The sequence below is a fragment of the Chinchilla lanigera genome, unplaced genomic scaffold, assembly GCF_000276665.1.
Source record: "Chinchilla lanigera isolate Chin_1 unplaced genomic scaffold, ChiLan1.0 scaffold00093, whole genome shotgun sequence".
Taxonomy (NCBI): Eukaryota; Metazoa; Chordata; class Mammalia; order Rodentia; family Chinchillidae; genus Chinchilla; species Chinchilla lanigera.
The window spans coordinates 7,395,606-7,410,525 of record NW_004955494.1 but is presented as its reverse complement, the minus strand read 5'-3'; the positions used below and the strand labels follow the sequence as shown (position 1 = coordinate 7,410,525).

Genomic DNA, 14,920 nt, shown 5'->3' with positions numbered 1-14,920 from the left:
GTGTGACAGAAATAGGGTTTCCTTTCCTTGGCCTCCTGGACGCCCCTATGCTCCGAGCGCCTCTTTTCTCATTCTTTGCCAGTGGCCTTACCCTGAACAAGAGGCCTGTGTCATTTCCCTGAACCCGCTTGCCCTATATCTGATGCTCTTTTGGAGGTGCTGGGGATGGAACTGGGGCCTCATGCATGCTGGGCAAGTGCTCTTCCACTAAGGCGCACCCTCACCCCTCTCATATTCCTGACCCGCATCCCCACCCCTGTTAGGAAAGCTCAGGGAGTAGGAAGTGCTCTCCAGAGCAGGCAAGCTTGGTTTGCAGAGGTCATCTCTCCATCTAGAAGTCACCCCTGGTCCTACTTTCATCTGATGGATGCCTCGGGTTAGGGATACTTCCCATGGGGATCACTCATGTCAGGAGTCATTTTCTGCTGGGGTAGAGAAAGACAGGAAGAATAAAAATACCCAGGAACACTCTTTTCCCTAAAGGGGTAAGGAGTGCTGAGAGGTGGGAAGGGGTCATTGCTAGACACACAGGGTGCTGCTTCTTTAAAAAAATCTACTAGTAGGCAGCCCCTCTACATGGTGTAAAATTCAAAAATTGGCAAAAGATTATTGGGCCTTGACCTTGAACCACTGATCTCAGGCTCAGAAGTACAATGACAGAATAAAACACAGAAAAAATATATACATTATAATTACATAGGGAACCAGGATGATCAAAGCCCAGTGATGGGCTAGGACCATGAGGCATGGTGTCTTTGGCTTTTGTTAGGTGTATAGCTAGATTGTGGGAGTGTGCTGGTGGGCTGCAGGAAGTGGTGAGGGTGAATTGCTGAAACAGACAAGGTTTGAGAATTGAGGAACAATGCATGTTTGGAAAATCACACAGGAACAGATCAGGGTTAACTGGTAACCTGATTGTTTGCTAACTGTGACTACTGAGCTAGACAGAATTTGCATGAGTCAAGCTCCTCAGCTGCCATGTTATCTTGCTCGGAGGGGCCAGAACTTCACAGACTGTTTGTTAGTCTCAGCTCTGGCCATTGGCTTAAAGATTAATGTGCTCTTAAGCCAGCCGGAGGTCTTGCCACAAGTCATGTAGACCTAGGACAGATTCTCAATTTCTCTTTGTGTCAGTTTATGAATATTAATTATTGCCTGTTCTGTACTACATGAGGCTGGTCCTCAGCAAGAGGTATCCAATAAAAACTTAGTCTCTTTCTGCCATTATTCCTCACTTACCACCCTGTTCCCTTTCCCAGACACAACTAGTATGGCTAGTTTCTTGCACATCTATCCGAGGATGGTCTACAGATATTTGTGTATTCTTTTAAACACAAGTGGTGGCCTACCATACACATTGCTTTGCACTTTTTTTATTAATCATTTATCCCAGAGGTAGAAAGCTATCTCATTCCTTTTACAAAAAAAAAAACAGCTACGTACTGTTCACTGGTGGGTGTACCATGGTGTAGTTTGCTGTCTTCTACTGATGAGCTCTTAGCTAAAACTAAGAGTTTCCCTGTTTCTCTTATGGGATCCTGGCAATTTCTAGGGTAGGAAAGAAGCTAGATCCTTTCTGGAGGTCATGGAGCTTTGCGTGTAATGGAAATACTACCATCTCCATTGTTCCCTGGCTGGAAGCTAGAGGAGAAAGTTGTGGAGACTGGAAGCGCTGAGCACCCCCAGCTGCTGGGCCTTCCTATCTGCCTGGAAACTTCCATCAGCATTCCGATTTCTTCCTACATGTTTTGCAGGAGGAACCAGCCCCTCCTGCTGACGATGAGATGCTAATGCTGAGGTGTCTGGAGACCTTCGATGATGAGGATTTGTGATGGAGGAGGGCCAGATGGGGAAGAGGCTGAAGGAGGTCTGCAGTTTGCAAGTTGGGATGTGGACGGCCATGTTTGTGCCTGCCTCGGCCTCCAGGACTCTTCCTAGCAGGCATTTTGGTGTTTTTAGTTTCTGAAAGTTCTGACTGTTTTTAATTTCTGAAAGTTTAAAAGAAGCATGGCAAAAACAATAAAAATAAAACAATAAAATAAAAGAACCATGGCCTTGTGTCAGTCTTTAGGGCTGTGAGGTAGAAGGGCACACATCCACCAGGACCTATTCTGGGGGTACTGGGTACAGCTGATGGCCGGGCCGTGGGCTTTTCAAGAAAGGGGCAGGCACAATATGCCCCTGGAGGTGAGAAAACACCAGGTCCCTTCAGTCCACCCCAGACAGGAGTCCTGCAGTGTTCTGGAGCCCGCTCGCACATCCCAAAGGCACGTCCTGAGTCCAGAATCGGTGCTTAGCTCACCTCTGTGCTGTTATAGGCAGGGTGTGGCCAGGGCCGTCCACTGCCTCTGGTACAGATGCTGAGAGGGTGTTGCGGTGGAGTCGCAGGGATCTGTGCACTTTTCAGTGAGGTCACTGGGCAAAGGGTACGTGAAGGTGGCCAGGCCTGAGCCCTGGGGCTCAGGATACATTCTGTGTCAATTTGCCTATGCCACAGTCCCCAGATATTTGGTCAAACATCATGCAGATGTTTCTGTGAGAGTATTCTTTCAGATGAGATTACCATTTAAGTCAGTAGGCTTGGAGTAAACCAGAGACCCTCTGTAATGTGTTCATCAGTCAAAGGCCTCAGTAAGGAAAGACTGACCTCCGCGGAGGAAGCAGGAACTCATCGACACACCGCTGCAGCTTCCCTAGCCTGGTGGTGGACTGTGGGCCCCCACAGTGGCCTTTCCTTAGTGTAAACGTCCTCTCTCTGCATGTGCAGACACACACATCCCACTCGTCCTGTCTCTCTGGCGAGCCCTGACTGATACACTGGGCGTGCTGAGAGGATGGGCTCACCCAGCTCCTGACAGCGTGCAAGTCCCGATGGCAGTGGCACCCTCCAGCAAAGCCCCCAGTTGCAAATGACCAAATTGAGGGGGGAGTGGGACTTTCCACGCAGCTGGGCAGCTGAGCAGCAGGGCCTTCTGGGATTGCCTGAACTTGTGTTGGAAAGACAAGGAAAGAAAGACACTTAGATGGCCAACCCCCAGAGACTCAGGGAGTGAGGAAGAAGCCAGGAGTCTTCACAACGGGCCCTAGGCTGCTGGGCGGTCTGGCAAGTCCCTCCTTCTTGCACCTGGCCCCGCCTGGTCTTGTTTATTCCAAGGTTGTGGCTCTGTCCTGCAGCAGAATGTGCCAGAGGCCTTGGTAGAGGAGACTGGTGGTGTGTCCCTTCTTCCTGTGGCCTCTGCTGGGTGATGGCTGCACATCAGTCCTTAGCCCCAGCAGCCCTCCACCTGCCTCCCCCACTCACCCCCACAAGCCTTAAGATCCAGCTGCAGACCAGGCTGGACTTAGTGCACAACACCCCCTTCAGGGTACTCACCCCCCCTCAAGGACTTGCCCCACATCTGTTGCATGTCTGCCTGTTTCTTCTGACTGCTACCTTTCTGTATCAGCCAGTCCTGCCTAAGTCAGTGTTCTGCAGAGAGGCAGAGCAATAGGTCAGAGAGACACAGGTTTCCTCTAGGGCATTGGCACACACGGCTGTGAGAACTGAAGTCTGAAAGAAATCTATAGGGTTCGCCAGCGGGCAGGTGCTCGTGCTGCTGAGGTGTTCAGGCAGAACTTCTCTAAACCCCAGTTGCCAAATCAGGCATGGTGGCGCATGCCTGTAATCCCAGCACTTGGGAGGCTGAGGCAGGAGGACCACAAGTTGTAATCCAGCTCAGACAGTTTAGTGAGACCCTATCTCAAAATAGAAAAGTAGCTGGGGATGTAGCTCAGTGTGAAGGTCCCAGGCTCTTCAGGAGGAGAGGTAGTCTATGGATGCCAACAATAAAAAGGAACAGAGGTGGCAAAATCTGACGGTGTGAGGGCCAAAGCAAGAGTAATGAGGAGCAGGGCATGGTGGCGCATGCCTGTAATCCCAGCATTCAGGAAGCTGAGGCATGAGGATTGTTGTGAGTTCAAGACCAGCCTGGGCTATAAAGTGAGCTCAAGGCCAGCCTGAAGTGCATAGTGAGACCCTGTCTCAAAAAGACAAAAAAAAAAAAAAAGAGTAAGGGGGAGATGTCCTTGTGTTGAAGGAACTTTTATTTGTTAGTCAGCTTCCAGCAGGACTTTATACTCCGCTGGAGTATATTATCGAACTGGATGACAAACAGATGTTTTGCAGAGTAACACCAAGTACATACAAATAATGATCAATTTTTTGTGAGAGGACTGCAAAATGTCATCTAAGGACGAACAGATTGGGTACATTCTAAAATAAACACAACATCCTTGCATTGGGAATGAGAACATATTGCTAAAGAGCAGAAGTAGTTCAGAAACTGTCAGCAAATGTGCAAAAAAAAAAAGCACAACTTTCCACCAGCTAAGGGGTCTGTAACGGGGGCATCACCCTTGGATTCAAGGGTAACACAGGCTCTGACTCAGACCTAGAAGTGTGGAAGTGACGTATGACCAGGAAACCCATTCCCCGTAGCAGCTAAGCGGGCTTCACCGGGACAGCACACACAGGAACAAAGTGGATCTGGGACGGCTTGTGTCTCCGAGTGCATCCACTTCCCAGAGTGCAGAGGAGCTTCACACTCGTGTTCTCCAGGGACAGCTGCCATACAGTAATGTCTGAGGTCTGAATGTTCCTGTATTAAAATTTGAACCCTTAGGGTGATGGTAAGGGGGGCGCTTTAAGAGGTTTAAGCTAATGATGAGTGTGGTAGTGCACGCCTGTAATCCCAGCACTCAGGAGGCTGAGGCAGGAGGATCATTGCAAGTTGGAGACCAGCCTGGGCTACAAAGTGAGCTCAAGGCCAGCCTGAACTGCAGAGCGAGACCCTGTCCCAAAAAGACAATCAATCAATCAATCAATCAATAAAAAACAAAGAGGGTTAGGCCATAGACAGACCACCACAAATCAGATCAGTGCCCTTATAAAAGAGGCCCAGAGAGATCTCACCCACATCTGCGCTATTGGTGAGAACATGGCCATCGTGAGGAAGCAACCTAGACCTCCACCAATCTGCCAGCACCTTGGTCCTGGACCAGTGAGTCTCCAGACTGAGGGAAGTAAACTTCTGCTTATGAACCACTGGGATTGCTGTATTTCATTATAGTAACCAAACAGACTAAGACTGCAACTAATGCAGGATTTTATTTAGGGACTGAATTTGTTCCAAAGACATCCATGTCCTAAGCACCAAACTGTCACCCTAGCGGTGATTCTGCAGATGAGATGGCTTAGAGATCTTGTGAGGAGGAGATTATCCAGGATGATGGGCCCTAAATGCAGTCACAAGTATAAAGTAAAAGAAGGCTAAAAGTCAAAGAGGATGGAGTAGGACAATAAGTCAGAGGCCAGAGTGTTATTCACACTTTGAGGCTAGGAGAAGCAGCCACCAGCCAAGGAACACAGGCCCGCACCGGAAAAGACAGGGAGACAGATTCTCCCTAGAGCGGGTGTGGGGAAGGAGGCTTTCCTTTTGTCTTTGCAGACACGATGGTAGCTGTGCACTTGGGTGGCCTGTGGCCGTCACCTTCTCTGCAGTGGGCGGGGAGGGAGCCCACGGGCAGGCAGAAGCCGTGACAGGGGATGGAGTGTGCGTGCGTGTGCACAGCGGGAGAGGGGCTGGGGCTCGGGTGTCAACCTCCAGGCTCTGGGGCTTTGGATCCTCCTATGATTCCTGGCACTTCCTGGCTCCTTCTCTCCCAGTTCCAAGAGCCAATAAAGTAAGTCCGTCGCCTGCTCTGAGTTACAGTTTTACATTTGCAGGAGCTCTTCTGACCACCGGAGGTGGCAGCTGCCGGCAGTTCTCCAGCCCTTCCTGCTGTTCTCTGTTGCTGGCTAGCTTTGGTGCTACCAGCTTGGGCTACTGGCCACTTTCAGAGCCAGTGGCCTCTGACGTTACCAGCTCTTTGTACCAGCTCAGCGTGCTGTACTGGAGATGGTAGGATAGGCAAGAATGTGCCGCGCAGAAAGAGACTTTATTAGAGCCTTGCTGCCGTGTAAAGGGGAACAGCGCACAGACGGAATCCGATAAGGGTATGGCTTATTCATGAAGGAAATGAGGCCGGCGCGCTCCTGTGCAGTCGGACTTTCTGTTTGGTCGTGGATAGGGGTGGGGCCCCTCTTGGACCTGACCAAGGAGGGCTACAGAGGGGCAGAGTCCTCATCTGGAACATGCCCCCATCTGAAGCCTGCCACAGCCAAAGCAAGCATCTCCCGGAGCAGCTGTGGGCAACTGATGTGGCCTGGAAGGCTGCAAGGCATTGTGGGGCAACCACAGAAGGAAAACGGAAATGGCCCAGGGGGCCTCGGGCCTCCACCCCCTTCTCACGGGGGACTTGGCCCCCTTGACCTGGTTCCGCTTATCTTCCTGGAAGGGGTCTGATAGCTGCCACCCTGTGGCTCTGGGGTCCCCAGGGCCCATTCACTCCTGGAGGGGACATGGAAGGGAAGAGGGGAAAGGTGGGAGCCACAGCAGAACAGATCTCAGCCACTGTCCCGCCTGAACTCTGCTCAGGGAGAGGTGGCCGGGCTGGGGTCCCCAAGCTGGGAGGGGCTGGCTCCCCAGGAATTGGGAGGAGGTGCGGGCCACTGGGGTGCTCCTCACGCTGCACAGCACAAGCCTCAGCGGAGAGATTAGGAGTGGAGGACGGCGATGCCGCAGAGCCCTGCCGCCTCTTTGGAAAAGACACCCGTGCCGTGTCACCTTTCAGCAAGGAGCCCACCCTCTGTCTCCCTTTTCCTCCCATTCCGTCCAAGTACTGCATGGTGGAAAAGCAGAGTTCTGCTGGACCTCCGTGAGCTGATCCGAGCCAGAGTTGGGAGAACGGCAGAAGGATGCACTGCGGCCTGCAGTGATCTGGGACCCAGACGCCACCCGGATTGGTGCTCCCCGGTGGCCTGGTGTGTAGGGCCCGCTGTCCTCAGATCCTGGTGTCTAGGCGCTCTCCAGGGGCTCTGCTAACGGTGCTCAGGAGCAAAGAGCGATGCGGTTGGCGGCCAGCGTCCTCCTGGTTCGGCCCAGGCCAGAAGGGCAGCATTCGGGCCCACGCACAGGTGCAAAACCGGGTGCCAATGCCCCAGGGCAGGCCGTAGACCTCCGAGGCCTGCAACGTCACCCCAGACTCCTCGTGCATCTGAGTCCAGGCCAGGAGGCCTCGCTCCTCTTGGCTTCCTGATGGAGGACAGCAGAAGTCAAGACCCTCAGCGTACCTGCCGCTGACCCCACACAGGCCTGCTCCTCTCTCTCCTCGTCCCTCCCCCGCTGCAGCCCCCTTCCTCTGAGTCTGCCCCTCCTGAGAGCTTCTGCAAGCTCCGCCTCGCCAGGTGCCCGGGGTCCCCCGCCCCCTGCCGCGGCCAGGTAGGAAGCACAGAACTGGCCTTAACTGCATCCTAACAGACCAGGCACACGGGCACTCTGCATTTGGGGGAAGTAGCGGGGTGGCAAAGGGACACTGTGAAGCAGGTGTGGCCACAGGGATCCTCCGGAGAGGCTGAGGGCAGGCAGAAGAGAGCAGAGACCTGGCCAGGCCTTCCAGGAGCCGCTCCCGACTGACCAACCCTCTGCGCCCTTCACAATCCACCCTGCACCCCCGGTTTGCCCATCACAGAGCCTGCTACCCAGCTCCTACTACCCAGGAGCACTGTGTGTGTCTGTTCCTTGTCTCTTTTGCCCATCAGCGTGTGGATTTGTGGAAGGTGTTATGGTTGATACATTGTGTCAACTTGGGGAGTCTAGAGGTTTGGCTAAGTGACTCAGCAGGAAGCCAGGGTGCTTACTTTGTATACATCCTGAGCGTGTGGAAGAGGAGGGCGTGGAGATTATGTGAGAGCTACACGCCCCTTAGGTGGGGGTAGCACGTTTACAAAGTAAGGCAAAGAAAGAAGCTGCTTGCCGCCATTCCTCCCTTTGGCTCTGGCTGCATTGCTGTTCGGCTGCCATTCCCCCTTGCTCTTGTTGCTTTGCTACCTTCTGCCTTGGAGTCAGCCAAGTATGGACTGAAACCTCTACAAACTGTGAGCCAAATAAACCTTTCCTTCCTTCATTTTGGGTGTTGGGTATTTTGTCTCAGCAACGAGAGAAAAGTAACCAAGACAGAAGGCAAGGGCTTGTCCTATTCTTCTTCCTGTTCTCAGAACATAGTGTCTGGTACAGAGCAAATGTTCAATGGATTTTTATTAAAGATATGAATGAATGAATGAATGAGTCAGTCAATCAGTGAGCACATGTGTGGTCTCCCTCATCAGTGAGATTGCAGGTTTTAACAGCGCCAGGCTGTGTCATTTTGCTTTTGCTGCTGGTGTGGCTCCTATTGTAGGGCTTTGTTATGGACTGAATTTTGTCCCCTTAAAATGCATATATTGAAACCCTAATTCTCAGCACCTCAGGATGTGACTATGTTTGCAAAGCAGGGCTTTAAAGAAGCAATAAAGTTGCAACAAGACCTTTTGGGTGAACCTAATCCAACATGAACGTTATCTTTACAAAGAGATGCCATTGGACTGAAGAGATACACTGGGAGTGCCGTGCTCAGAGAAAAGGTCCCGTGGGGACACAGCCAGAAGGTGGAGTCTGCAAGCCCAGGCGAGGCCTTGACAGGAGCCAAGCCGCTCACGCCTGAATCTCCAGGCGCTGTGTCCTGTTGTCTAAGCCCCCAGTCTGTGATGTTTTGTCACAGCAACCTGAGCTGACTGATGCAGACCTTCCTCACGCCACCCCCAGATTCAGGACCCACTTGGGGTGTGCTGTGACCAGCCCAGCACAGCTGGTAGGCCAAATGCTGCCCGTCTACCGGCTTACGGGTGGGCCCTACCTGGGATGGTGTTGTCCAGGAGAAAGCCCAGGAACCCCCCAACGAACATGCTTGTGGTCAGCAGCACCTGGAGTATCTGGTCCAGCTGGAGGATCCCTGGAGTGAGACAACAGCGACGGTTCCCAGGGGCCAACAGCCCTGCTGCTCACACCCACGGTGGGGACAGGGGGACAGGGGGACAGAGAGCAGTCACCTGTCTGCAGCTTCTCGGGATTCCGGCTCACCCAGCTGGGAATGGCAAGGCCACAGGAGATGGAGAAGCCAAAGATGAAGAGGTTCCGGGACGAGTTCATGTTCACATACTGTGGGAGAGAGGCCGGGAGCTCACACAGGCGTCACTGCACCTTTACTGCACGGCGGCAGATGGCCGATTTGGGGGCTCGGGGGCTGTGCTTCTGGCCATTTATTTCTCCCACTTGGGGATGAAGGGTTCCCTCTTCCTCCTCCTCCTCCTCCCTGGGCTCCCACCCACCCTGTCCTCCTCAGTTCTGTGAGCTCCTCTCAAGAAGGGCAGTGCTGCCGCCTTGCTGAGGGTGCCTTACCCCCTCACCTGCAGATTGGAGATCCCCACGGCACTGATGACCCCGAACATGACGAGGAACATGCCTCCGATCACAGGGGTTGGGATGGTGGCGAACGCAGCCCCGATCTTCCCAAACACGCCCATCAGGAGCAGCACGCAGGCTGCGGCCACAATCACCCTCCGGCTCCCCACCTGCAGCACCCAGGGAGCGGGGACAGAGGGGTGTATTCATGGGAACGACGCCACAAAACCCCTAAATCTTTCTGCTCCCAAAGAATTTGGGAAAGGCTGAGAGTGTGGTCCTGCGGCCCAGCCCCTGCCCTCTCCTCCCCTGAGAAGCCTGCACGGTGGGGTAGCACCTGGCTTCATGCGTCACACAAGGCCAGGGCGGGAGGAAAGCGAGAGAGTGGCTCACCCAGACCTCTCAATCTATAGGCCACAAAGCCAAGGCCCAGAGATGCGAGTGAGGAACGCAAAGCCACACGGGAGTATGCTGGTAACACCAGGTCCCCTCGGTCTAGCTTGGAGCTCAGTCTCCTGGGTTTTGCCAGCAGTGCTGTGAGTTCCTAGCTACATTTTATTCACATCACATCCAGGTCCGTTTCCATGTTGCCTGATACTCTGTAAATGGAGTTTCTAATCGTAGTGGGAAAGGACAGATACCCAGCAGGAGATCTAGTAAACAAAGTAGCTAATTTCCAGCGGCAATCCAGGGTGTGCTCTGAAGACAGTCTTTACAGGTGACAGGGCCCAGGGTGGTGGGCCTGGGGCTCTGTGGAAGGAGGTCAGTGGTGGCCGCTTTAGGACAGTGCTCAGCCAGGACCCAAGAGAAGAGGCCCGCACACAAAGGTTTGGCAGAAGAACGTTCTAGAGAGAAACAGCAAGTGCTGACTCTGTGGTGACTCGAGACCAAAGGAAAAGTTGTGCGCCTGAGCGGCAGGGACCTGGGAAGAAGGTGGGAGATGCAAGCACAGAGCAAGGCATGGGCTCTGTCCTGCAGGGCACTGGGGGCCCTGGGAAGGAGTCAGAATAAAATCAAAAGGGAATGCATGAACAAAATGTGGTCTATGTTTACAGTAAGAAGGGCCGGGGATATAGCTCAGTGGCATAAGTACCTGCTTGGTAACTGCAAGGTCCCAAGTTCGATTCCCGGTATCAAAAAAAAACAGAAACAAAAAAAAAACCACTTACAGTAAGATATGATTCAGCCTTAAAAAGGAAATTCTGACACTGGATGAGCCCTGAGGACATTATGCCAAGGGAAATAAGGCAATCACAAAGAAAGACTGACAGTGTGATTCTACTTAGACCAGGTACCCAGCGAGGGAGTCAAGTTCACAAAGACAGAGGCAGGGTGGCGGTGGTCAAGGAATGGCGCAGGAAGGACCGGGCAGGGGTTCAGTTCTGCAGGACGAGAAGAGTTCCAGGGACAGATGGTGCTGGTGGCTGACAAGAAAGTGCAGATATTTAACACTAGCAGATGCACATGTAGACATAATCGAGGTGGTAAATTGAATGGTTTGTGTATTTGTCCACAATAAAAAAAAAAAAAGTAGGAAGTAAAAAACCCAAAGACAAGAAGCATCCTCAAAAGACAGTTTTTAAGCCAGGCGGTGACATGATGTAGTTTACATTTTTAAAATATCCCCCATAAAAGTCGTTTCATTATTACTAACCAATGCATTTTCTCCGCTAGGACAATGGTAGATTTGTTCAACAGGTGATCTTTAACTATGGCTTTTCCTGCTGTGAAGATGCGCTCAGCGCACACACCTGGGACAGTGCTCTTCCCCTGCTATCATAGAGCACTGTAAGAGTTCACTTCCACAAGCGAGTGTGAACTGTTGCTCTCAGGCTGAACTCTCACAATTGACTTTCACAGTGTTTGACCTGGTTGGAATTGCTCTGCAATGCCACGCCTGACATACATGGGGTTTGCTGAGTAGCTAGGAGTTCTGGGATGCTAAAGAAATGTGTTCCAGCCACTTTCTTACAGTGGCTCTTAGATCATGAAATAGAATGAAGTTTCTACAAAGATGTAGGGATACTTCATACACTCATCATGCAGCCCTGGGACTCTCTGGCCTCAGGACCGACATCTGGGCTGGAAGCCACAACGTCCTAGAGAAGAGACAGCAGCTCGCTGGGGGTGGGAGCTCCTCCTGTAAAGATGCCACGCAAAACAGTACCTCAAAGGGCCACAAGGGGGAAGTGTGGGCCCATTACAGCCAGTGGTCTTTGCACCTGTGCCTCCGGGTTGACAATGTCCTACTTGACAGTAGCCTGTTCCCTGCTGGATGTCTTTCATTCACCTCTAAAGGGCCTTGGTTCAAGAATAATGTACGAAGAAATTTTTTGACTATTGAACATAATGTTGTTTTGCTTGAGATTTGTTCCTGTTAGCAGGAAAGGAAATAGTGTCTGCTTTATACTTATGGAGCCAACTGCTGTATGTGTGGGTCTGTGACCTTCCTGTGGAAAGCTGCTCCCCTCACCTGCAGCCCTTAGGGGCCTGGAGACCTTGAGTGAGAGCAAAAGAGTCACAGGATGTGGTGAGGGTGGGGCTCAGCCACTTGCTCAGGGATTTTAGCTGCAGCTGTGCTGAGGTCACACAGACCTGAGCTAGATGGCACAATACCACCAGCTGCACAGCAGAGCCACCAAGGGCGGCATCAGGCCGTACAAGTTGGGCAGAGGCCAGGGCCTTTGCTCTTCCATAGCTCCCGGAATTTATGCTGGGAACCACTGCGGAGATACCTGAAGCTCACGGGAAAGGACCTAATAATCTTGTTCTTTCCTAAGTCACTTTAGAAAGCACCATCCCAAAGAATTCTTGCTAACCTAGAGATTTACTGCGGGAAATGTGGAGCCACATGGCCAATCTGGTCAGAGTTAGGCTCGAGAAAGATCCTTGGGCAGGCGTGAGGAAGGCGGATCAGAGATAGGCCAGGTCCCGGCAAGAGCAGACGTGCGGCAGCACTGCAGAATCCAGGAGGGGGAAGGGGGCTGCAAGAGCAGAAGGAGGCCAGGAAAGGAGCAAGGTCAAGAAGACAAGGCCGCCAGGAGCCTTCAACAAGTATGGCCGCCAAGGCCTTCAACACAGTATGAAGTTTAGGATGTCTGGGGTGAACTCACTAAGAAAGGGCTGCTGGAGAAGTTGCGATGGGGCACCGCCTGGGAGCCCCTGGGAGTAAGGAGCCCGGGGACATCAGGTGGCAGCGGCCAGGGTGCAACCGAATGTTCAGGTTGGCGGACCTCCCGCCTGAACCTCAGAAAGGAGCGGCTCCCTTCCTTTCTGAGAAAGCCGCCGCCTACCAGTGCAGCACAGACTTTGTGTGGCAGCACCCGTGTCCTCACCTCCGACCTGTATGTGGCTTTGAATGGAAAAAGGCCTCTAGGGTGTGACTGAGTGAAGGACCGGGTGGGTCCTTGCAAGCAGAGAGCCTTCCCAGTGGTGGCAGGGAGGATCGCGGGAGGGGCCGCGGTCCAGGGACACACAGCCTCCAACGAGGGCCAAGGTGGGAAGCGCCTCCCACCCCAGAGCCTCTGGGGAGACAGGAGCACAGCCCGGGAGGCCTCCTCTGCAGCCCCAGAACTGACCCATGTCCAATTCTGACCTCCCACCGTAAGATAACAAGGTGGGCTGTGCTGGTTTGCTCCGGCAGTCACAGGAAACTAACTCACAGCGCGGCAGATTCGGGTGCCCAGCCTGTGGTGGGCGCTCAGTCCGCAGCCTTACCCTGGTGATGCCCAGCACCCCGACGTTCTCGCTGTACGAGGTGGTGCCGTTCCCTGTCCCCCAGGCCCCCGCCAGCAGGCAGCCAAGGCCCTCGATGCTGATGCCACGGTTGATGGCATGCTTCGGAGGGGGTGGGGCCCCTGCCAGCCGCGCACAGGCGTAGTAGTCACCCACGGACTCCACCATGGAAGCGATCACACCGGCGATGATCCCGAAGACCCCAGCCAGGCTGACGGTCGGGAGGCCCCACTGTCCTGGAAACGCAGGGCAGGGCCACCTCCACTCAGGAGAGCTGCCGAAGCCCACATCGTTCATTGCCAGAGGGGTCTTAGGAAGGCTGGCTCCCTCTGTGAGATCCCCTGAGCCCAGGAAGAAACCCAAAGCTCTGGTTGGGGGTCAAGGCTCTGTCTCCCTCTTCCCATTCACTCTCAGCCTGGGGGTCCTGAGCAACGTGGAGGGCGTGGGGCCCAGCTCGCAGGTGGGTCTGGGATGCCAGCCCCTGGTCCACCGCCCTGCAGGGTCTGCAGAGTGGCCTGGGATCTCCTGCGTCTCTCAAGTGTCAGGGATGGTCCTCCTGGGCCTGACCCCCACTGTCCACCCCTTTCAGAGCCGTAGTCCACTCGAGCGCCCTCCCTGGGCCCCACGGGCTGTCCCCAGCAAGAAGGGCCACCGTGTGTCCCTACCTGGGTAAGGGAAGCGAAACCAAGGGGCCTGGCTCAGGACGTTGCCTCTGGAGTCGGTGCGGGCCAGGTACCCGGGGGCGGTGGGGGCCGAAGGGAGGACGTCGGTGATGGTGAGCACGTAACAGAGGAGCCAGGACAGGCAGAGGGCCAGCAGCACCTGCGGAGGAGCCACCCTTGAGCAGCCACCCTGCCCCTGCCCCGCCAAGGAGGTGTTCGGGAAGGCTCCCTCCCCGGAATGCGGACGTGCTGGGTTCCCAGTCCTGCCAGTGACAAGAGGCATCTGCTGGGTCCATGGATAAACTAGTGCATTAAAGAAACAGTCTGAAAATAGCAGAATGTAACCTGTGGGAGAGACATATGGCAAATCGGGACAGAAATGCCAGCACATTGGGTACAGCTGGGGGCCTGAAACAGGGCTATGTATTTATTTATGTATTGGAGATTGGACCTTAATTTTGAGACCCGTTCTCCCTAAGTTGCCCAGGTTGAGCTTGAATTTGTGATCCTCCTGCCCCAGCTTCCTTGAGTCCTGAGATTAAAAGCAGTGCCATCATGCCTGGCTAAAAGAGTTTCCTAAAGTGAGGTCCTCAGATGTATAGGTTTTAAGTCTCTGGTGATAGGAGCTCAGAACGGTATTTTTAACAATGTTTCCTCTACACACTGAATTTTAGAATCACTGGGCTGTGGAGTTGTTCAAGGATCAATGAGATTATTAGTAGAAGTCCCATTTTACAATGAGAAATAGGGCTGGGGATGTAGGTCAGTAACATAAGCGCCTGCCTGGCAAGCCCAAGGTCCTGAGTTCAAGTCCCGGTACCAAAAAAAAAAAATCTTCATAAATACAATGAGAAATAAAGTTTACAGTTACACTAAACCAGAAGACAATTGTGTGGCTGACAACTACACAAATTCCATGGGAAGATTCTGAAAAGGGAGGCATCATCGTCATGGTCCTAGTCCCTGGTAACTGGATCACCCCAGAGCCATCAAAAAACCCTGGTCTAAGCAACGTGGCCCAATAGGCTGCTTCAGGCCCTTGGTGTTTCATCATTTAAGATGAATTCAGACCCGGGGCAGACCTGGGCGGGGCAGACCTGGGCGGGGCAGACCTGGGCGGGGCAGACCTGGGCGGGGCAGACCTGGGCGGGGCAGACCTGGGCGGGG

The 14,920-nt window shown here is 53.4% G+C and overlaps 2 protein-coding genes across 11 annotated transcripts in view; one reads left to right on the top strand and one right to left on the bottom strand.

The window, feature by feature from the left end:
- Window positions 1–2,047, top strand: part of Stra8 (stimulated by retinoic acid 8) — a 35,676-nt gene extending 33,629 nt beyond the window's left edge. For all 4 annotated transcript variants that reach the window (XM_005405492.1, XM_005405490.2, XM_005405491.2 and 1 more), the window contains one exon: window positions 1,755–2,047. In XM_005405492.1, coding sequence (XP_005405549.1) covers window positions 1,755–1,832 — 78 coding nt within the window. In that variant the 3' untranslated portion in view covers window positions 1,833–2,047. The remainder of the gene's footprint in view (window positions 1–1,754) is intronic.
- Window positions 2,048–5,127: 3,080 nt separating this feature from the next.
- Window positions 5,128–14,920, bottom strand: part of LOC102012661 (solute carrier family 23 member 1-like) — a 48,320-nt gene continuing 38,527 nt past the window's right edge. For all 7 annotated transcript variants that reach the window (XM_005405486.2, XM_013504942.1, XM_005405484.2 and 4 more), the window contains 6 exons: window positions 13,757–13,913; window positions 13,074–13,327; window positions 9,362–9,526; window positions 9,005–9,113; window positions 8,812–8,907; window positions 5,128–7,172 (listed from right to left, as the gene is read on the bottom strand). In XM_005405486.2, coding sequence (XP_005405543.1) covers window positions 6,922–7,172; window positions 8,812–8,907; window positions 9,005–9,113; window positions 9,362–9,526; window positions 13,074–13,327; window positions 13,757–13,913 — 1,032 coding nt within the window. In that variant the 3' untranslated portion in view covers window positions 5,128–6,921. The remainder of the gene's footprint in view (window positions 7,173–8,811; window positions 8,908–9,004; window positions 9,114–9,361; window positions 9,527–13,073; window positions 13,328–13,756; window positions 13,914–14,920) is intronic.